At 43.7% G+C, this 24,056-nt stretch overlaps 1 protein-coding gene across 2 annotated transcripts in view; it reads left to right on the top strand.

Annotated features, from left to right (window-relative positions):
• Nucleotides 1-24,056, top strand: part of Kcnab1 (potassium voltage-gated channel subfamily A regulatory beta subunit 1) — a 332,096-nt gene that overhangs the window by 288,778 nt on the left and 19,262 nt on the right. For both annotated transcript variants that reach the window (XM_057757376.1, XM_057757377.1), the window contains exons 9-11: nt 20,808-20,893; nt 21,502-21,622; nt 22,719-22,813. In XM_057757376.1, the coding sequence (XP_057613359.1) occupies nt 20,808-20,893; nt 21,502-21,622; nt 22,719-22,813 (302 nt within the window). The remainder of the gene's footprint in view (nt 1-20,807; nt 20,894-21,501; nt 21,623-22,718; nt 22,814-24,056) is intronic.

Raw genomic sequence — 24,056 nt, 5'->3', positions numbered from 1 at the left:
CCTGTGGGTAATAGTTTAGATGCTGCTCTTGACCCACCAGAGGCTCTCATCTTACAAAAGCAATCAGCCCAGCTCCAAGGACCTCCCCACTAAGTCTTAATAGTCCTCCTTCTGTTTAAAAGTTCAAAATCCAAACATTCTATTGATTCTGAAGTCAGTTTCTCATCTGTGAGATCCTCTAAAATTAAAATTTATTACACACTTCCCATGTGCAATGGTCAGAGTAAACATTTCCAGCACACAAGGTAGGAGAGGGAAACATGAGGAAAAGCTGGACAAAAGTAAGATTAAAAAAAAAAAAAAAACTAGGAGGGAAAGATGAAGTCCTATAGCTCCATGTCCAGCAAGGCGGGGAAGCAGATGGCATCATTTGAGTTCCGGTGCACTTGAGCAGCCCACCTCTGTGATGCCTGCCACACACACAGCCTCCCTCCTGAGAGGGCTGCACTCATTCACTACAGACTTCCTCAGCAGACATCCCATAGCTCCTGGGGTCTCTAATTCAACTCTATTCTGACAGCTTCGTGCACAGCCTACTCACAATCCTACACACACACACACACAGCGTGGCCTCCCAGACTTTTCTTTAAAATCTTCTAATTCTTGTGTTCCGTGTGCCTGAAAAGCCAGTATCATGTGGATGATGCAAAGTTCTACATCAAGCCTGAGAAGAAATCAGGCTGCATTGGACCATGGCTGCAGAGGCCTGGTAGGACTTTGATGTTGAACATAGAAAAACACTTCCCTGTTTCCAGCAAGGCACCCTGGCTACTCTCTCTTTTCGGGCAGCCTTTCAAAAGAAAGTCCTTCAAATGCATTTGTATTTTTATACCCTGGAGGCATCAACGTATGAGATCTTGCCCACCAGACATCTTTTTATTTCCCCTGTAAAACTATTTTGCTTCTGTTAATGGTACTAATTTCTGAACCTTTTTTCTATATTTGATTTTTCTGCAGCTTTGAGTACATATATGTCAAACTGTACATTGTCAGACCCAATGAATTACTTTTTACATAATTCTATCTGCTTTTGCCCTGACTCACACTATAAGCCTGACTCAAGGCAGCTGGCAATAATCGTGGTACCGAATAAATGTCACTTGTCACTCTGTCTTGAAATCTCCTCCACCAAATCAATATGTCCACTACTTTTGAACCCAGTCTTACTGATTTCAGTAACATAAGCTAAAATAGAGAACCAGCAACGAGGAGAGATGGCGCTCACTCCAAGGTCTTTCCCTCCATGGTCTGTGATGGGACTCCTCATTGGAGCAGCGTGTCAGCAAGGGAGACAGGCAGAAGAGACAATTGCAAACCCAGGCTTTCTCAGCGGTCACGCTACACTGAAGCAGGCTACTGTTCCTAGGCAGGCTCAGTTCCTCACTTGAAAGTGAAAATACATAAAATCCAAGTACCTTGGGAATGAGTTAACAGTGTGGGTTTACCACCTCGCTTGCAGTGAAGGCAAAGAAGCACAAGCCTTATCTCTAGCATGTACCATTTAATGCATACACATATAGCTCACCCTCCGGGGTCTCTCTTCTCAGTGGTAACAATGGGAGATATCCCAGGCCTTGAAATTATAACGTGATGAAAACCCAAAGAAGTCCAAGTTACTGGGCTAAACAGGATCTTTGAGGTCAAGAAAGGGTCAAGCAGAGGTGGTGATATAATTGTCTTGTAAGCTATTTGTTTTCTCCTTGGAATATTGTCCTGCATTGACTTAATAATAGATTTTTCCAGGCTTCAGTCTAAAAGATGGTCTTGTGCCAACAGCTGTTTTCAAAGCTATCTACAAAAAAAAAAAAAAGACATAGAAGATCAGTTCATTTGTAGTTAGTTGATAGTTTCTGAATACCTACCATATGTCAAGCACTTTTCTGAGCACCTAGGAGAACTAGAAGTTAATAAATCTGACAAAAATCCTGCCCTTATAAAAGTCAAATCCCTGCTTGCTTTGCAGACCGATAATAACTAAGAAAGTTACATTGGGGCTGGAGAGATGACTCCATGGGTAAGAGTACTCACTACACAAGCACAAGGACCACAGTTCAAATTCCCAGCAACCACACAAAAGTCAGCTATGATCGCGCATACCTGAACTCCAGGGTCTGGAAGGGCAGAGACAGGCAGGTCCCAGGAGCTGGCTACCCTGATCAAACTGATGAGGTTCACGTTCATGAGAAGGAGTAACGCAGGGAGACTGATAGAACAGGACACCAGATGTCTTTCTCTGGTCTCTACTTATAACCGCACACACATACATATGCAAACTTTCACATACCACACATATATAAACAAATGAAGAGAATGCATGAATCACATCATTTGTCAAATTCATTCAAATATAGCACAAGAAGAAATGGAGAGCGGACAGGGATGGCTGAAGCAATTAGGACTGAAACGTGGAAAGACCCAGATGCCCAAATCGTAGGCTACTCAGAGGCCCTAGGGTCTTTTCTCTCTCTCTCTTCCTCCCTGGCCTTCCGTCAGTCACTCCAGCTCCAGGGCACCTGGTGTTCTCCGGTAGCTGTAGGGATCAGACGTGAGATTTGAACAATAGCACTCGGCAGAGTACCTCGGTCAGGGCTTGGAGTTTGGAAACCCACAGGGACAAGTCAGCTGGCCAATAGCTGTGGTTCACCCATCAGCTGCAAACGCCTCAGGACTGTTTGCAGGTCTTATGCAATGCATGGTCAAGGCTAGAACGGAGGCCAGTTGCCGGCCAACTGAGGATCTCCTTATGTTTCATTTGTACTCAGATTTCAAAAACACTCAGGAGACTAGAAGGTCAGCTCAGTGGATCACTTGCTGCTCTTGCAGAGGACACGGGTTCAGTTCCCGGCACTCGCATGGTGGCTTAGAAACAAAAAAAAAAAAAACGTCAGTCACTCCAGCTCCAGGGCACCTGGTGTTCTCCGGTCTCTGAATACCAGGCACACATGTGGCACATGTACATACATGCAGGCGAAACACTCACATACGTAAAATAAAAATAATTTTAAAAATTAAAACAAATTTGTTATGAATGGCACATATCCCCATTCTTTCCTTTCTATGCCTTGGCTACTAAATTAGTAGTTACAACTAACAATTACTTGACTACTAGTTACGCGACTACTAGTTACTTGACTACTATCACACAGTAGTTACCAATTTTAAGGGGCCTCAGAGTCTGCACAGCACACACCCAGACATCAAATTCTCAGCACATAGAAGGTTTATTTATCCCTCCCTGGGTGGGGGTGGGCAGAGGCTGCATCTGGATAGGGCAAAGGCAGAGGCAGGTGTTCTCTGCAATAGTGGTTTTTAAAGATAAAGATGAGGAGGCGTGCTAGAATGAGTTGGGAAATCCTGACTGGACACGTAAGCCAATATAGTCAAGTAATGAATTTCAATTGTTGGACCCTGGAATTTAGTCAGGCATAAGGATGTGGCCAAATAAGGGAACAGACCTTGGGGGCTAGCTTTAGGGATGTAACCTAATGGTTTAGCGGGGGAGAAAGGGGGAGCAGGGCAAGACCTCTGTTGTCAAGTTTATAATGTCTGCACCTGTTAGAAAGCCTGTCACTCATCCTGTTTTGTGAATTCTGCCTCCATCTCCCAAGCTGCTAGCTTTCCACCTGGTATCATTCATTCCTTGTTTGTTCTTCCTGGAGAGCATGCAATAAGGTCATGGTACAGAGTTCACATTGGATGGCTGGCATGCTACTTCACAAAAAGTCTGGTGAAAAGTGCCCCAGAGTTAGGAGAGCTCCGAAGAGTTTTGTACATGGATCACTGGCTAACACTGTTTTTCCAGATCTGTGGTGTGAGGAGGTTGCTTCAGAAGAATAACAGGATACCGAAGAGATAAGGTCACCAGCACTGAAGGGTATATGTGGGGAGCTGATGTAAAGTAAACTACTTCCTAACATCCAGTTCTTAGTCGTACAGTGCTATGGTTGGCGGGCAGATTCCTAATGTCATTCTGTAAATTCTTGGTGGAAATAGATGATCTTGAGAAAGGGCATGAGTATATTCTATGCCACTTAGCAACTTCCTATATCTTCTCTCCCATTTCTACCTCTTTTTTCTCTCCATCTTTATTCAGTTGTAAAAATAAAGCTATTCAGCCCCTAATAGAACATTCAGGAAAAGAAACAGGGTGGGCCACATGTCTTCTCTAACTGTGGACCCTACCAGGTTTAAATGTTGGTGTCTTTTTGTTTCTTCTCTTTTCTCCTTAAGCCGCTTTCTACTACAGAGATGGAGAGAGAGGGGGGCGGGGTGGAGGGAGACAGAAGGCGTCTGCTCGCCCCAGCTGTCAGGTGAAGACAGAACTGTGTTCTCCTGTGACTCATGTGCCCTTTCTTCTGAGAGATGTCAGTTCCCTGAGAAACATCTGGAGATGCGACAGGATTTCACTCAGTATTCTGAGGAACACACTGACTCACTCTCAGGAGAACACATTTCTAGAGGTTCCTCATCGCACCCCTGCAGATCTGCAGCGGCATGCACAGGTCTGGAGACTAACGTCACCCACGCTGCTGCTCTAGCCTGCCCAGGTGGGGGCTGCATATCTTAGTGGCATTGCCTCTAAGGGTTCCACAGCACGCATGTTTAATGGGGTGAGCAGAGGCGCGTGCACAGCCCGAATCTGTAATTCCCCTGCAGTGGCAATGGGATTAGCAAATACCTCACGATCCCTTTCTTATTTTCTGTACAAAAATAAGGGAGTGAGTTGTTTTGCTAAATTTCTGGGTGTTTATAGTATGCTAAGAAGACACAATAAGACACAGTAAGAGGGCTTAGGTGTCCCATGAGTATCTGGATGAGCGGCTCAGACCTCATCTCCCATTCTCATTTATAAATAGGAAGAATGGAAAAATCATATTCTCTTCCCAACATCCTTGTGAAGAACTGTGTTTGTTTAAATGGAAATGTCCTAGAAACTGTAATATTCAGCATAAATATTTCAAGGTGCTTATTGTTGTTACATATGCTCATGTTTTAAAATTTTTCTATACATAAGATGAGGTCAGTTTGTAGGCAGAGGCCACTTGTTCATTCCTGGCTACCCAAACCACGAAATAATCAAACAGAAACTATATTATTTGCAATACGGTTTGGCCAATAGCTTAATTGTATTTCTGGCTTACTCTTATATCTTAAATTAACCCATTTCTATTATTGTATATTTTACCACAAGGCTCGAGGCCTACCAGCAAGGTTCCAGCTTGCATCTTGCATCTTTCTCCTCTGGCAGCTCCATGGTTTCTCACTGACTCTGCCTTCTTTCTCCCAGAATTCAGTTTAGTTTTCCTGCCTAGCTCTATTCTGCTAAGCCACTAGCAGAAACAGCTTTATTCATTAACCAATAAAAGCAACACATATATAGAAGGAGCTCCCACACCAAGAGTTTCAGCTAGGTCTGAAGACACAATCAAAATATCAGAAGGAGGGGACAAGCCATTTCTACATTTTTTTATAGGAAAAGGTTGAAAGCTGGTTCCGTGATATTTTTTCTTCCCCCAACTTTTTGAGAAAATTAAAAATTACAGAAAAGTCAGAAGAATGAACACCTGCTATGCTTCTCCTGCATGTATGAAGCCGCTATGGGCTTTGTCTGTTCATGCTCACTGTGAACATGTAAGACATGAATGCTTTCTCTGGAATCTTCTCACTGCAAAGCAGTGCTCATATGACAATGACACAGGCATCACACGCAGGACATCAATACACTCCCATAACATAGCACTCGAGGCGTGCTCCTATTCCCTCCATTTCCTCTATGGGATTTGTTTGTATTAATTTTTGTTTGGATTGTTTTGTGTTTTCTTGAGAAGGAAGCAGAACCACAATTTGACTGAAAATCCCCCTGTGAGTGAGACGGATGCGGAGTGTCGTTGAGTAGACCGTTGGCTAGCATGCGTGAGACTCTGGCTTCAAACCCCAGCACTGAAACAGGAGAGGGAGAAAATAAGACTCCTACGGTGTTGTGTAGGATTTCTTGCTCTGCCTATTCAATCTCTTTTCATCTTAAATGATTTCTCTACCCCATGTTCTCCTTGACCAAACAAAGAAAACACCCTGGGAGTTATTTTGGAGAATGCCCCCAACCTCAGTCTAATCGCTTCTCATGATCAGATTGAGCTAAGTGTTTTTGGTAAGAACACTTCACAGGTGTTCCCCAGTGTCTCTCTCCAAGGTTCAATAAGGCTCACTGTGTCCCGCTATTGATGAGTTCAAGGGAACCTTGAGGGTGTAGCCTGACAGGCATTCCTCACCGGGGCACCATTTACTTGAACTCCTGTGAAGGGCTGAGACCCAGTCTTACTGCTGGCACCAGCTGAGCGATGGTGGCATCCTGATGCCACTAACGACCGAAATTCTTCTATAATAGGAGCTCTCCTTTTACCCACTCTCCACTCGGCTTCATGAATCTGGAGGTTACTCCAGCATAAGAATATGAAGCCCATGAGAGCAGGCAGGAGAAGGGATCCAGTGGAGAAAGTTAACTCTGAGGAAGCCTGTTCTGTGAGCTCCATCAGCCCCAGCTGAGGTGGAGGGGGGATTGGTCCTTCACCACAACCCTAGTTGAGGTGGGAAGTTTCAGGGTCTTTGAGTTTTCAATGTAACTTTTACGGCCGAGGAGCGCAGTGACCTGGGACCTGGCTTTTGTCTGGAAAAATCTAGAAGTGGACTGTGGGGCTGACCATCTGCCTTGATAGCACAGGTAGCTAAGTGCTGCCCTCTTGGGGGTGACAGGGTGCTCAGGTGAAGGTGTGAGGCCTCTTAGAGGGTGTATAGAATCAGGGCCAAGGATAGGGAGGGGTACAGAGAATAGGAAAATAGGGAAACCCACCATACTCCAAGCTACTCTCACATCCTAGGCTATACAGGCTCCAGATAGGGAGAGGGAGAAGAATTCTAACTTAGACTGTTAATTAAACCTATGAAGGATATATTTGGTGCTTAAAGTTATCTGCAAAATGCTTAAGGGCAAGCAAAAAAGTTCCAGGACAAGTGTGGAATTTCATTGGAGCCAAGGGAATAAAGACCAAAAGGTAATGCAAAAAGTGAGACCAAATGATTACATTACCAGTCATGTTCACACCGTATATTTTATATATTTTAATACATAATTTTAAAACTATCTGACTTCAATTCCACATGCAAAAAAAATGACTTTCTATTACTTCTAGAAAACATGTTTACTTCATAACAAAATTCCATATCTGGTGATCCCAGATAACCAGAGTGCAGGAAAGTGCTGTGGCTTCACATTTAAACTTCCACAGACTACAGAAGGGGGTATTTGGCCACGTTCGCAGTGTTTATAACACTACAGGGAGGCATCACTCATACCTATCGTTACACCCCACAAACCCTCCTGAGGAGACACGTAGGTGTGCCACTCCACTGTAAATACTGCCAGTGTTCAGGGCCTAGAAAGCATGCCCCGAAACCTCAGACTCTTAATCTGAAACACACCCATCGTGTCCACCACATCTCCACACTAGGTTCTAGCTTCAGAAAGGAGATCCGTGAAGCTGACTGCCTTCAGCTGACCCAACCATACAAAAATAACGAAAGCTAAACAAGAATACTGTCTTGAATTTAACTTTCAAAATTCAAATATAAGGCATACCTGACGTATACAAGAAGACCAGGTTGTGAGTTTTAAGGACCAGCAGACAGGAGGACTTGTGCAGAGCAGTTGGGGGAGAAAGAAAGTATCACCAACATTGTCATTTATTGGGAGAAATGGAGCATATCCCATCATTGGCTTTGAAACTGAAAGCAATGTTATAGAACAAACCCAATGTCCCACTAGAAATGAGTATTTTTTATAAAATGAGACAAAGAAAATTCCTATGACAAGAATTCACATAAAACAAAACAGACGGGAAGTTGGAAATATTAAAACAAAGATAATCTTAAGAAAAGAAGGATGCAATTCTGTTTCTTCCTCCCATTTCCCCACTCTTTCCCAGAAAGATTAAACTGTCAAGATCTTTTCTCGAAACACCGAAAGGATATATTTAAAATGTCACCATATGAAACTCAGGGTAACCCAATCAAGAATCGCTGGAGAGTACAGGACCCATGTCCAAAGATGGCTCTCTCAACTACTGTTGACTGCATGCCAACTACACACCATGGCATGCACAGGCATTATAAAGAGAAGAAAGCCTCACCCTGTGACAAATGAAATCTAGGAGAGGAGGTAAGAAACAAACAGTATGACGGTAAAAAGTTCAATAAGTAGACACCTAGCAGAGGGACATGCTATGGAGGAGAGAAAGCGAGCAAGTGAGGAGGAAAGAAATGCTCACAAAGCTGCCAGTGACCAGAGGGAGATGATGTTTGCATATGACACTTCCCTAGGCAACACCATGCAGGTAGGGTGCCCTAGCAACTTTTTCTTCTCCAAGAAGCTTACATTGTACACCCCAGAACCTTGGTTGGGAAGGGACTGGCTGATTTACTACTGTCCCAGGGAAAAGTGCTTGGTTTTGGTTGATTTGTTTGTTTGTTTGTTTGTTTAATGCAGTATCTCTTTTATTTATTCTTTGACAGTTTTGTGCACACAAAACTCCCCTCTCCCACCTACTCCAGGAGTCCCCAAAACATCTTTTCCCCATGCTTCTTTTTTAACAATTTACTCATTTTCCTTGGGCCCCAGTTCCCTCCTGTAGAAAACAACAATAACCGCCTATTTGATAAAACTGTCCTGAGGAATCGATTCTTTAATAAATGCAAAGTGTTTAGAACATTGCCAGGAACAGCGCTAGTGCTATGTAAGTGTGAACTACTATTTTTAACACCCTAGGTGTGACAGAGGATCTTTAACATTATCGCAAAGTGGCTTCATAATCTAGAATGAAAATAGGCAAACATTCAGAACATAAAAAAACTCTGTCAAACCACTTCCTGTACCTGATTAGAACAATTTCCTTTGAGGGACAGTATATCACACCTTCTCTGTCCCTGACACATTCCTGTGGCTCTGCCTCAAGAGCAGGCACACCTTTCCCCTGAAGGGCAAGGAATGTTTGTGTGTGTCACAGGTGAGCGCAAGGTCAGGGGAGCAGAACAAGCCAGGATAAACACGAGACACTTTTCCTCTGTGTCAATCTTACTCAAAGATTTATGAAGGAAATACTACCACCTTAAATCTTTATTATGGTATGCAATAGAGAGCTTGCCTACATTTTGTCATAAAGCCAAAGCTGTCTAATAGAGCTGTGTGTATGGCCCTTTTCAGAGAGGAAGCCCTGAGGCATCCCTGAAAATACTCCCTAAACCCATCCTTAACAGAGGATTCTATGAGATAAAATAGGTGAACTGGCATTTTTGAGTGAAGGGTGGGGAAGAACCTCACAAATAGGAAGGGAAGCCCCAAAGAAAGATTAAGCGTAAGCAGACATTATGCAGAGTGGCGAAATAGGGACAAGGAATAAAGTACAGGACATTTAAGGACAGGCCCACCCAGGCCAGGTGTGTTTGTCGCATCTTTTTCATCACAGAATACCTGCATCCATAATTGAATTAATCTGTTGATAGAGGCAAAGCACTTGTGGCCAAATCACTTTCCAAAAGCCCCGCCTCTGTCTGCCTCAAGGACCAAGGCCACCGATGCCCAAGTCTTTGCTCATTTCGTGCACAAACTATAAACAACAGGCCAGTCTCCTAACAGCTCTGCAGTGCGAGTTGCCCAGCCCCCACCCGGGGCAGCCTCGTAGTTTTATAGACGCAGCCGGTAAGAGTATTGCAAGGTTAGTCGCTCCTCTTGACCAGGTAGTTTAGCTAACAAAAGCCTGAGAAAGTTATTTTACTCTGATGCATCCAGTTTAAAAGCCGCCTTTTGGTTACCAGATACCTGGCAGATGTAGACGAGCAGGAGAGAGCCAAAATGGATTAAGGGCTGCCAGGAGCTGCCTGGGATGTAAGAGGAGAAGGTTTTAATGTCATTAAGATGAAGATAGCTTCACTTGCAGACATCTCCCATGACAGTACCAAAGAGACAGAGCGCAGACTATTAAAAGGGCAATAAAGACGGCTTCCTTTGGATCATTAAACTGGATTTGCTGGTAGAAAATTTCATTAGGGTGGATATCTTTTCTGCCCTGATCAATCTCTGCCACGTTGCTTGCCTTATTCTTTCATCCACAAGACAGCGTGCCTGTCCCCAGCAGCGGATACAGACAGCTGTAGGATAAAAGGCTCCAGACAGGATAATAGAAGAGGAAGCTATGTATCAAGATTCTGCATCCGTCTGTCTGACCAATGAGAATGACGTTCAGACAACTTAAAACACCGGAAATAAAAGCCTTGAGTCAGTAGCTGTCACGAAATGACGGGTGCTCCCAATCAGAGAAATAGCTGTCCCATTGGTAATGGGTGCGGGTACAGTAGGTGCCATGGAGGACTGGCAGAGCTGGGTAAATTTATTTTTTAGCAGCTCAATGAATGTTTGGAAAATGACTCTTCAGCAATTATTTTGCCCACTACATTTCCTTTTGACATGCCCAAAGGCTTGTTTCTTCAGTCAACTCAGACAGTATTGCCACTCTCTATGTTTCAAAGAATACAATAAATATTCTCTCTTGGGCATGAAACACAAATGTGAGTGAAAGGAATAAAAGATGTGTTGTTTCATTTCTTTGGGCATGAAGTTAAGGGGAAAATTCAAAACTAGCACAAATGAGCCTTCATCCTTCCATGCCTTGATTTCTTCAAACACAAAATGAGATTGTGGCTATACCACCTGCCTGTCCCTGGGGAAATGTAAAGAGGCATCTATTCCCCCCAAGATAAGTCACTGATGGCAGAACAAAAAAAAATGACTCCACTCAAGTCTAGCTTGGTGAGCCAATGAGTTTATTGGATTAGTAACAGGAACGTGGGTAGTGGATTACGCATAGGAGCATCGGTGATTCAAAAATAGCTGTAGCATAGACAGTACATCCCATCGTAAGTGACAGCTCAACTCATGAAAGCTACATCCCTGGAATTCTCCTCTAACTTGCAAGCACCTCTGCTGATGAGTCTCCTCCTCCACAGCAACGATTTGCCGCTCACATCTAGGGACACATCTGGCTTTGAGAATTTTCTAGGTAAAAAATTATCTTGCCCACGTTTTATGATAGGGACTTCATGGCGCATGTACAAATATACTAGCATGAACCACTGTATCTGAGGCCCCAGGAGAAATTAGACAGCCTTCCCTCCAGGAACACGCCCTGCAGCAAGCACTTCTCTAACAGACCCATTCTCAAAGAATGCTGGGGTTAGAAAAATGAATTTTAACCCATGAGCCTCCCTGGTAAACTTCTACACCCATCCCAGTGCTGGTTTCTTCTATCAGCTTCTAACTTTCTACATAGATAAAGATGAGGAAATGAGCCTGAAAGAGTAGAGGACCCAGTGGATTTATTTGGGAAAGGGCTGAGCAGCTGACAGAAGGGAAAAGAAGACAATGAAAAGGAAGGGATAGAATCAAAGAGCCTTAAGGCAAGAAAAAAATCCATTAAGTGGGTAGGTTTAGTTTTAATGTGCAGGAACTATATAGAGAATTGTATTAAGCTTTGCATACTTTAAATTTGTAATGTTTATAAGATGATATCATGTATGGGAGACTGAGTGGGGAACCAGACCAAAACTATGAACAGAAAAGCTTAGGGTCTTAAACTTGTCCATTCTGCTAAAATAGATCTATGCCAGCCAAATCTGCCTTCTGAAAATTAATATGGTAAGCCAATTAAGCATTCATAAGAAAATTAAAGGCCCAAAAGAGCCTAAAAGACTCCTGAAGATGAGGAAGTGGAAGAGAAGGCCTTGATGTTATGTTTTAGATGTAAAGTCTCCCACAGGCTGGTGAGTTTGGACCTTGGTCCCCAGCTGATGGCAGTCCTGTGGAAAGTTATGGAACCTCTTGAGTTGGGGCTGACCTACAGGAGCTGGGTCTCTGGGAGGCAGGCTTGAAGTTCCTCTCCCCTCACTGCTTCCTGATCTGCCTAGATACAGGCCAACTCTTGCTACCACAACCAGGAGCTGCTCCCAACCCCATGCCTTCCATGTGATGAGGACTGTCCCCTCAGACCGTGAGTGGAATAAGCTACTCCTACCTTGTGTCGTTTCTTGTCAGATGTTTGGACACGGCAATGAGAAAAGCGAGGAAGTGGCTGCTGGGTCTCAGCACTCGCTATCGCTATCAAACCTCGGTAACTCCTCCTGGCTGGGGTGAACTAACAGGAATACAGAGGAACTGACAGAGGATGTCCCCTGACAGAGGATGTCCCCTTACATGGACATCTGAAATCCAGAGTGCTCCAAAACCCAACACTTTCTGAATGCTGGATCCAAGTGCCCAAATTCAAAAACTTGGCAATTTGAAACAGTGGAATGCAACATTCCGTGAGGGATACTCAACCCATGGAGATGCCAGAAACAGGCATTAGTGAGAAGGAAACTTTACCCATAGCAATGTGGCCTAGAAGATAGATAGATAGATAGATAGATAGATAGATAGATAGATAGATAGATAGATAGATAGATAGATAGATAAAAAACAAGGAGCAAGGACCAGGCCTTGCATATATCCCAGGAGAGCTACAACACATTTGTCGATGATAACTCGCTATCACAATGTGAAATGGCTAGACATCCATCACTCAATAACTGAACGTGGGCTGGGTCTTCCCACATCGATCAGTACTCAAGAAAATGCACCACAGACTTACCTACAAGCCAATCTGATGGAGGCATTTTCTCAGTTGAAGTTCCCTCTTCCCAGATAACCCTACCTTGCTTCAAGTTAGACAAAAAAAATTCCAATACAAAGTCAGGGAAAAATGGCTATTTTCTGTGGTAAGAAGAAACAGATGAAACTAGGTCCTTATGTTGTACCATCATACACTAAAATAACTTACAGGTCAGAAACATGACAAGCATAAAACCTAAAAATTTTAGTAGAAGGCAAAAATATCTTTTCATGTTTTAGTATTTTCCTTTATGATAGGAGGACACCCCAGATCAGGGGAAAGCTTGCCGCCCTAGTTTGTGTTCTATTGCTCTGATTAGCATCATGACCAAAAGCAAGCTGGGGAGGAAAGAAGTTGGCTCATCACTGAGGGAAGCCAGGGCAAGAGCGCAAGGCAGGAACCTGGAAGCAGAAACTGAAGCTGAGATTGTGGAGGAACACTGTTTACTGGCTTGCTCATCTTGTTTTCTTATACAACTCAGGACCATTTGCCCAGGGCACCATCCTCAGTGGACTGGAGCCTCCCACATCAATCATTAATCAAGAGAATTCCACACAGACCTATCTACAGGCCCATCTGATGGAGGCATTTTCTCAGCTGAAGTTCTCTCTTCCTAGATGATCCTAGCTTGTCTCAAGTCAACAGAAAACATAGCTAGTACATCCATGTTTAAACTATGGAAGTTCCTTTATTACAGGGTGACTTCAGTTACATTGTCAAAGGATATCCTAGCATACGTCAAGAAACACCTTCCCTTATCCTACAGATTAGAGAGTGTGTGACTTTACAGATACGCCACTTACCAAGAAAAAATTCACAATCCGGGAGTTTAAGTTTGCTTAGGCTTGTTTCTTTAATTTTACTTATTCATTGCCTTGCCCCCAACAAATTTTATTTTAATTGGAATTTGTTCTATTGTTCATTGATCCTAAAACATTTGACTTATTAAATAATTGCTTTGCATTCTATATTTATCAAGGACACTATCTCTCTTATTGGGACAGGACATGTCTCTTTAGATACTGCTGCTTAGTATTAAGCAAATGTGGAAATTAGAATCTAATAACTTGAAATCACCAGGTTTTATTGGGAAAAATGTCAACTTCTGTCGAAACTTGTGTTGCAATTTTTTATCCATATCCTATATAATTACATCTTCGAGAGTATCAGCAGACAAGGAGTCTAAAAGAGAAGTTGGAAGGACCAGATGTGATAATAAAATTATTTCATGGAAACCATGAGTCAAGAGGAGAACTAAAAGATAAGAAAGCTATGTCCAGGGATTGGAGATACGGCACAGTAATGCACAACTCCAGTTCCAGGTGACCCTATGCTCCCGTCTGCTCTCCAGGGTAGCGGCATTTAGGAAGTACATACATATATATGCATACAAGACACTCATAGGCATAAAAAATAAACCTCTTTTTTTAAAAAAAAAAAAAGAAATAGCAAATGAATCTTTTGGGGTTTCTTTTTTGTTGTTGTTGTTGTTTTCCTTAAGCATTCCCTACAGGTAAATGGGAAGTCACTCTCTGGCTTCAATTAAAGAGTAAGAGTCTAATGAAGAAAGAAATATTAAAACCCACACAGCTTCACAGAGCCTCCATCTCCAGAGAGGTATGCCAGAAGTGAGCAGACCTCCAGGGGCAGCCCGTGCTTGTCCAGAGAAGTCACAGCGAGGCAGCCTCTTTCTCCAGGAAGCTTTTCCTATCCCAAGTTTCACAAATGGGATTCTTAGGTCCCAGGACTTCAGTTTGAATTTAGGTGATTTAAAGTACTGAAGTACAGGGGATGGATGGGCTACTGGGAAGCAGGTTAACACCCCATCCCAGCACTTTGGAGGCAGAGGCATGAAGATCTCTGTGAGCTCGAGGCCAGCCTGGTCTACAGAGCAAGTTCCAGAGCAGCCAGGACTACACGGAGAAACCCTGTCTCAAAAGATTAAATAAATATCCCTAATCCAAACATTTAAAATCAGAAATGTTTCAAAATCCAAACTTGTTTCAGCATTGACATGATACCATGAATGGAAAATTCCACACCTGACCTCCTGGGATAGGTTGCAGTAAAAATAACGGTACACTTAAAATATTGTATAAAATAAGCCAGGCATGGTGGGGCACGCCTTTAATCCCAGCACTCAGGGAACAGAGGCAGGACAGTCTGAGTTTGAGACCAGCCTGGTCTACAGTGGGAGCTTCAGAAAAGCCAAGGCTATAAAAAGAAACCCTGTCTTGAAAATAAATATTATTTTAAATATATATTTATAATACATATTATTTATGAATATTTAAAATATTTATTAAATATAATAATACTTAATATATTTATTTATTGTTAATTATATATTACTATGTTAAATAAGGGTATTTGTTGATTTATTAAATATAACAAATTAATATATACTATACATATTATAAAAGTAACATAAATATATAGAGTATAAAATTACCTTTATCTTTGTATGTGACATACATATGAGCCATAAATGGATTTTGCATTTATACTTGTATACCATGCCAAGATTATATATATGAAAATATTCAAAAATCCAAAACATTCTCCAATCTGAAACACTCCTTTTCTCAAACATTCAGAATGAGGACTATTTAACCTGTACCACAGAACACAGATCCCAGTGTATTCTCTCTAACCTCTGTACACCTGTGCTTTTTCCAGGGGTGGGAGGGCTACAACTGGTCCTGAGTTCTTACCCTGGTGCCCGACAGATTAATAAACTCAGCAAGGCTGAATAACAACTGCTTTTCCTCCTCAAGCCTTAGGGCTTCTGCTGAAAGGCTGGAGGGGGCTGGAGGGGGCTGGCTTATTTTATACAATATTTTAAGTGTACCGTTATTTTTACTGTCTCCAGGACGGAGAGCCCTTGCTGCCCTTCCAGTGCACCTGAGTTTGCTTCCCAGCACCCACATGGTGGTTCAATCATCTGTAACTGCAGGGTCAGGGGATACAATGCCCTCTTCCAGCTTCCTCCAGCACCAGACAGGCAGGCAAAACACCCATGGGCATAAAATGCTTTTTTAAAATTAAAGCTGAAAGTGTGTATTTCGATAACCTGATTCATATTTCCGAGTGGGGATGAAACTCAGAATCACGTGGACAAGAGCTAGGACTCACTTCAAAGTATCACAGTCCAGAGAATCCATGTTTGCTGGAAGGGGTACCTTTCCTGGCTGATAAGTTTTCTTTTTTTCTTTTTCCATTACAAAAATTTAATACATGTTTATGTAAAGCTTGGGAAATACAGAAAAAAATGCATCCTAAATACAGTAAGTTTGGGTTTTCTCTCAGCACCTCGCAAGCATAGTATCCCAGCATTAAGTCATGTCCAAACCCAATGGACTCCCGGTCTACTGCCTCGCCACAGTCAAAGGAAACTGCAGTCATTGCTGCACAGACTCTGGCTTGATTCTTTGTCTCTATGTCCAGATCACTTGAGTGACTGCATGTGACCTAACCGCTAATTTCTATACACTTACGTCCTTAGTCCTCATGCTTCATTGTCCGTACGATCTTAGTATCTGCTCACAGCTTTCAAGGTATTGGGGCCATTTCTTATTTAGTAGAAGGCGACAGAGGCGGGTGTGTAAGCTATCATGATTTATGTGCACTCTGATTTCGAAATTAAAAATATCTATCACCTGAAACTTTCTACTCAAAATATTTGTATCAGTTCCTTTGGCATGAAATGCCCATGTTAAACACAGATGAACTGCATTATTGGAAAAAGAACATATTAAAATGTGAGAGCTGGGTCTCTCTGAGAAGGAACCGAGGCTGCATTCTACACACAGGCTGTGTAGCTTGGGTTGGTGCTTCAGGGTCACAAGCATCTATGTGCATGACCTGCACCAGCCATGAGTGAATGCCACGGCATCAGTGGATTAATGCCTCTTAATTTTATAGGTGGAAATAAGATACCAAGAGAGCAAAACTGAACTGGTAGCCCCATGGAGAACCATCGGTTGAAGAATAAAATTTCAACCTGAGAAAGGTTGGAAAGACCTGACAAAACCTTGTGACCAATTGTGAATGCATATATACATGAATGTATGTATGTATATATGTATGTATGCATGCTAGGCATCCCTATAATCACAGATGGAATCTGTTAATCCAAGCACCCAAGAAACTGAGGCAGCAGGACTTCAAATTTGAAGGCAGCCTGGGCTACCTAGCAAGTTCTAGACCAGGCTGAGCTACGTAAAGAGACTCAGGGACAGAAAGGAGAGAGAAAGTGAAAGGGGGATAAAGTGGGAGACGGGGAGAGAGGAGGAGAGAGGAGGTGCACGAAGTCCCATTATGGAAACTAAAACCTGGAACCAGGTATTTTTAATCAGACTCTCCAATGGTCCGGTACGTGCCAATGTGTATGGGTGCGCACAGGTGTTCGTATTACTGTCCGCTCGCACAAGGACCAAGGCAAAGTTTAAAAGAAATGCTCTATTAGCTGGACACAGAAGAGAAGGAAGCATGGAGGACGCGGTCATTGACACGGCTTGGGAAGGACACAGCGAGTGGTAACCAGACTTCGGGTGTCAGAGTGACTGTACCACGTGACTACAATCTGCAGTCCATGTGTGATAAGCTTCTGACTGCTGCTGTAGCCGGTGGCCTGGGAGCTACACTTTGAGACCAGAGGTCCAAGCAAGTGAAGCAACCAGGCCAGGTTTCTCAAATGTTTGTGCTAGGGCCTCAGCCCGATAAACACGACAGACCCACACTAGAGTCTTTGCATGGACAATTTTCAAAGATCCACCCTAGGGATGGGGTAGGAGGTGAGGTTGTTTCTAGGGTGCAGGCAGAGCTGGGAACAGCAGGGACTGAGGCTGTTGAAAACATCTGGACAGAGAGCCAGGAGCAGTCCCGGGGAAACAGACTTAATCACATTCGGCGGTGTTCTTTCCTGGAGCCCCATGAATGTAGCACCCTAAATACTCATTCTGGTGTCCTTTCCCCACTAAGAGACAACGCTCTGCTAGTCTAAGCCTTTCAGTGCGGTTCCGCGGACCGTCCAGATGCCTCAACAGGCAAAGGCGCTTACTGCAAGATCCATCCACAGGTGTTGGAGTAGGAGAACCCATTTCTGACCTACGACATTCACAAACTACCATGGCTGACGAATGTAACTGCACCCCCACAATACATACATAAAAATGTAACCACTTTTATTTTAAAATCTTACACTTAAATTTCTCTATTATGTTAAAAAATAAATGAGTTTCCATAATTCACAAGCAATCAGTATTAGTGTCAGGATTTTTTTCTTTCGACAATGCTGCCCTCTAGTGTCCTTACAAGTGAGCATCATGTAAAAAATTCACCTGAGCCACCAATAAGATAATTTCCTGCTGGCTAGCAAAATTCAGGGGATTTTTCTTTATAAATCAATCGACCAATCTATAAATAAAATATATAATTCTATTTATATGTAAATATAGCAATCAATAAATAATTACTTCAATAATTTAAATTTAAGCTACTACCTATTTGATTCTCCTACAAGTTTTGCTTTGGCTGCTGAGCCTCCTCCACAGACAAGAACTCCCTATACCTCCCTCCCCAATTCCTCCCTGCCCTCTCTTCAGAGCCACACATAACAGGCAGAAGGTGTGGCCAGCAGCTAAAGGCCTGGGGGCCTCTGCCTTGCCTCTTCCCCCCACCCTTTTCACTATGTCGCAGTCCCCTGAGAAGACATCGTCAATGAGATCCCATCTCCCACTGACTCCACAAACCCAGTGGGTCCCTGTTTTCAGTGGGTGTCCCCACTCCCAAGCTCTCTTTCTCCTCTCTCACCCCAATGTTCTCCCCTCCCTTCCCAGTCTCACAATGGGTCTCATTCTAGGTCATTCCCAGGGGCGGCCAGATATTCTCACCTTCCCATCTTTAACTAAAACTCTCCCTGAGCATCCCCTGAACTGCTGTTGTCTCTGCCTCATTCATTTGAAGACCGGCTGAACGAGTCTGTACAGGTTGTCTCCGAACCTGCCTGCCCTCCATCCTTCCATCTGTCCAGCCTGGTTTTGGGCCCTCACAATGGAACTGAAATGGCTCTCGTGTCTACAGTCACTCTGTGTGTGTGTGTGTGTGTGTGTGTGTGTGTGTGTATCCAGCAGACACTGTCTGCAGCCTCTGATGTGGTTGTTCCCCGTGTTCCACTCCACAGTTCTTCTTGGCTCTAAAATGCCCCTCCCCGCGGGCTTCTGACCAGTCAGCTGACTGCACAGGGTCCTCTCTGTGACCTTATGATGGCAGTGAAAACCTCTTTCTCTTCCACCACTACAAAAGCAGTTGGTAAGCTGCGCTCCCTAACACACCAGTGTCCAGCAGGGACCATCATCATCTTGTGTCTTCAGACTCACCAGCTCAACATGCCCTCCCGTGTCACCCACAGCGTCCCCGTGCTCCTCACGTCCGAAAGGCATCCTTGCCTTGGTCTTCCCCCATGGCTCCCCTGTCTGTAAACAGTCGGGTATCTGGGAGAAGGCCTTGATCCCTTCCTGCCCGCTAAGGGCCACACTTACTCTCTTAATTACCAAACCCTGTCGGTCACTCTTTGCCACAGAATCTTCCCAGGGTCCCGTACTCCAGGGCTTCCTCTTTCAGATCCTTCACAGCAGAGGCAGGATGGCATTCTGAGATGCAGACTCTGACTACAGGATATCTCTCTCATTCCCTTGCCTAACAATGGCACCGAGTCCACTCAACTCTTAATGATATACAGTTGGTTTGCCCTCTGCCAACTTTATCTGAAACTCCGATGCTTCCTTGCTGGGTTCTGCTACCTAGCTTTGCTTCCATCACAGGAATCCATTGAGCTCTGTCTTTCTTTCAGGGCCCTCTGCGTGCTGGTTCATCACCCTAAAAATGTCATTCTCCATACTTCACAAGAGGTCCTCATTTTAATGCTTCACATAATTCCCATAATTCCTAGCCCTAACTCAGTAGATCTACCAGCGAATTCAAGGCCAGTCAAGGCTGTCCAGTGACTCCTAAAGAGCAGGAAAGAAGAGTGGGAGAGAGAGATGAAAGGAGGCAGGAAAAAAAAAAGAAAAGGAAAAAGAGAAGAGAAAGGCATATCTCGATCCCAATTCTATCTTGCGCAAGGATTCTGTTCTGAAGGACGTCTAATCTATGGGTATTATTTGGGACATAAAGAAGTCTAAGACCTTGACCCTTTAAGTATGTCCAGGGACCTGGCATCCTAAGAGTGTAGTTGACGGGCTTTGTAGAAGCAAAAGAAACCCAATGTTGTCTGAGGGCTTGGCCAGCTTGAACTTGAGGATCTTCATTCCTCCAGGTCTGTAGCTCATCTGGCTGGTGCCAAGAGGATTAGCTTAGCTCCACCCCATGGGGAGAGGATTAATCTTCCTGATCAGGAAATGTGATGCTGAACTGAAAGAGGCTAAAGTGTAAGCTGGGTGGGCCCACTGGCAAGCCCTGGTGAAATCGATGACGTGGGTGTCTTAGCACAAAGTTTAGTTCAAAGCAGTCAAGGCCAGGGTGTGTCAAAGTGGGCTCTGAGTCCCTGTGGCTTCGGCTGTTTGTTCGGCATTTTATATGTTTATCTTTCTGCTAGACACACTTATTGAGTCATCTCTATTAAATGGCTATTGAGAATAAGGAACAGCTCGGCAAATCCACCAAACAGAAGAGACAGGCCGTTCATCCTCTGTGACCGTACATTCTCCAGTCAAAACAAACGCTTTCCCTCCCTTCTCACTTTGTGGACAAGATACTCTGTTCATTTCTCAGAACAAGAACCATCGGGCAACACAAGTAAAGGAAGACCCGTGATGGTCATCACATTTTTAATACTGTTTTAATATTGTTGCAAACTGAAAATGACGTGTCTGTTTACCGAAAAGTACTGCCAAGCCTCCAAGCCACTGACGGTGACTGTATGTTGTCACCAGAGTAAGAGTAATTGTTAATCAAATAAACACATCAAATTTCTAACTTGTAGAGGGAGAAGGGGGAAACACATAGCTCTGTACAGGAGGTTGAGTTCATGGGATACTGTTTGGGTTTCTACAGAAATCGTTCGAGCCATGACACACGTCATCAACCAAGGCATGGCAATGTACTGGGGCACCTCAAGGTGGAGCGCGATGGAGATCATGGTGAGTTGATGCCTGGTTATAATAGTTGCTGAGCACTGCACCATTGTTTAGAAACCACGTTTAAATTGCAATCTCTCCTGAGACTTTTAACACAATGCCATGGCGCTGGAATTTTAGGATCTGTTCCACCACTAGACAGACGGCTGGCAGGGCTGGAGCCCAGCAGTTTAGAACAAACCCAAGGGGCCAGATCTCCAATAGGAATCATGTTTTAGCATGTTCTTTGCTGGCAAAAAGGCAGAGAGAACTTCAAAACTAATGAGATATGGGAATAGAGTCTTCTAGCTTTCTTACAATCAACTTGTTGGAAATTATTCTGCTCATAACATGCCTCTTAGAGACCACTTCTTTCTGGGTGTTTATCTGAGTTTTATTTAAGAACCTAACCATATTCAAATAAAATCTTTATAATAAACAATTCAAGCTTTGACTAATTCACCCCAGACTTTACTCAGTCTAACCTTCCCAAAAAATAAGATTTCTCACACTGGGCACCTCTCTTGGTGAGGCTTATGACCAGAGCTTTGCACAAGCCCTGTGGAAATGAATCACATAAAGCTCCAGTGCTCACCAGCAGAAGCTCAGCTGCAATCTCTTCTGTTCCCTAGGAGGCCTATTCTGTCGCGCGACAGTTCAACATGATCCCACCCGTCTGTGAACAAGCTGAGTACCATCTTTTCCAGAGAGAGAAGGTGGAGGTCCAGCTGCCGGAGCTCTACCATAAAATAGGTAAAATCACATCTGATCATTCTTCACAATATGAGGATCAATGATTGGGGGAGGGGTGTCAGGAAAATGCTTTCCCAAGGGTTCCTAATTAATGTAACACAGAGATGACGAGAACCAAGCATCTCAGAGACTGTGGCAGAATCAGCTGGGCCGGGGCTGGTCTACAGGTACGGTGACGGCAATCACAGAGTTGTAAATTGACTGTCATGGATACACTCAGCAGGGGTTTAAAAATGCACACACAAAGAGGAGTCAGTGGCTAAATTCGATTTGCATGGATGCTTGCTCTAGCATAAATATGCATCGGTGAGGAGACTGGGTAACCTTTCCAAAGCATATAGATATCCACACGTCGTGCTGTGCCCGGGACCGGGTAAGACAGAAGGAATTCAACAAGCAACAAGTCAGGACAACTGGACAGTGTGGAAGCAGTGCCCAGGCTGGGATACTGTTTGTGTGGAAGCAGAGCCTGGGGTGGGGATATAGAGACAATACAAACACCAGAAATTTGGATATTAGAAATATCAATAAGCCACATTCTTTACAATATGATAACCAATGATTGGGAGGGGCTAGGAAAATGCTTTCCCAAATGTCCCTGATTAATGTAATAGAGAGATGACAAGAACTAGGCTTATATGCCAGAGCCATTTCCAAAGATTACTTTTTCCAAACGCTGAATCAAAAACAACACAAACTCAACAGCTGGTGCTGTTTCTGCCATGTGCCAGGCTGTGCTCCTGCTAAGTGCCAGGTGCCATCAGGCACTGGTGGACAAGTGAAGCCCCGGCTCTTTGCAAGTAGCTCTTTTCTCTCGGTCTATGAATTGTGGCCATGAAAAAGTCATGAATAAGCCATATTTTCAGGTTCACTTATATGGCTCACTCCCAGGAACAGACAGTACATGTTTAATTGGTTTATAAAAGAATGAGGCACAATTTGTAAGTCCTAAGCTGTAATGGAAAGACGAATGCTGGTATTAACTCATTTATCTGGCCAGCTTTCCTCTAGAAGGACAGAGTTCTGTTTAAACACACCCTCACTTTTGGCCCCACTTGGCACAGCAATTTTCTGTGACTGTTGTTTTTCCCCACAGGGGTTGGTGCAATGACATGGTCTCCGCTTGCCTGTGGAATTATTTCTGGAAAATACGGAAATGGGGTGCCAGAAAGTTCTAGAGCTTCACTGAAGGTATTTTCCTCAACTTTTAGGAAAGTCTCAGGGAGGGCAGAAGGGAAGAAGATGGATGAGGAGCAGAGCTGTGGTCCAGGGCTTCCCAGTTTAAGCACGCTGTGGCCTTGGCCTGCCATGGCCTCTGGCAGGGCCCCTCAGTCTGCCCAGGTCTCTGCTGCTGGCAACAGATCAGTCAGCCCTTCATAATCTGCTTGCACACATATTTGTCTCTAAGGACGGACAGAAAAGTGTCCAGTGACTTGCAGACTCAAATCCCTACATTCTTACCTATTCTTATATTAAAGGAGGTATTTCATTCCTTGTCTAGAAGTGACAAAATTTAAAATCCCTTTTCTATCTAAGAGGATTTAATTTCCCTTTTCTGAGAAAACAAAACTTAACCCGTAAGGGCTTAATCCATTCGAGGGAAACAGCTGTAGCTGAGTAAGGCTTGAGGTTGGCTTACATTTCCTACTGCACTTGGGAACTGGGGAAAGAAAGAAAGGGGGGGGAGGGCCTCAGGAGATAGAAACTGAACACATCACAGTCTCCACCCTGCCCAGTGGGTATTTTTAATTTAATTTTAAGTCAATATGGATTGTACAACGTGGTGGATTTCTTAATGGCATTTTTGTTCAGCTGCATCATATCACTCCCCATGCCCAGTCCCTGCTGATTAGCTTGTTGGGGGTGGGGTAGTACTACAGACATCTTTAATAATGACAAGGTGTCTACGCTTTAAAAGCTTGAGAGAATGGGCGGCAACATTAGAATCACAAATTACTCTATAATACCAAGGGAGAGAGAATACAGGAATCCTAAAAATTCAGACAAGCCAAAATCATCTTAAGAAGCACATGCCCGACCCAGGCTCCAGCTTTCATTAGCACTGAACCAGCAGAATAGCCCAAGCCAAGCCCAGCCCTTTACCAGAGGAGTTGGAAGTGTGTGTGTGTGTGTGTGTGTGTATTGGGGTGGGGGAGACACCCACACGGATGGGACAGGACAACTGCCCAGAGACATTTCCTTAACTAGTCCCTTCCCGAGGCTCTAGGCCTTTCTCACTACAAGTTCAGCTCTTGGCTTGTTTGTTCTCTAGAATCACAAGATATAAATATTCCCCAAGCATGCTGACATGACAGCGTTCTCGAGTTTTAATTGCCCCAAAGCACAGTTATCTCAGAGTATTTAATGAGATCTTGTTCCTGAAAACTGAAGGTCGTTCATAACAAATTCTAAACAAGAACATGAGGAAAAGCTA

Source organism: Chionomys nivalis, chromosome 24, assembly GCF_950005125.1.
Source record: "Chionomys nivalis chromosome 24, mChiNiv1.1, whole genome shotgun sequence".
Lineage (NCBI taxonomy): Eukaryota > Metazoa > Chordata > Mammalia > Rodentia > Cricetidae > Chionomys > Chionomys nivalis.
This window is presented reverse-complemented; position numbering and strand designations above follow the sequence as displayed.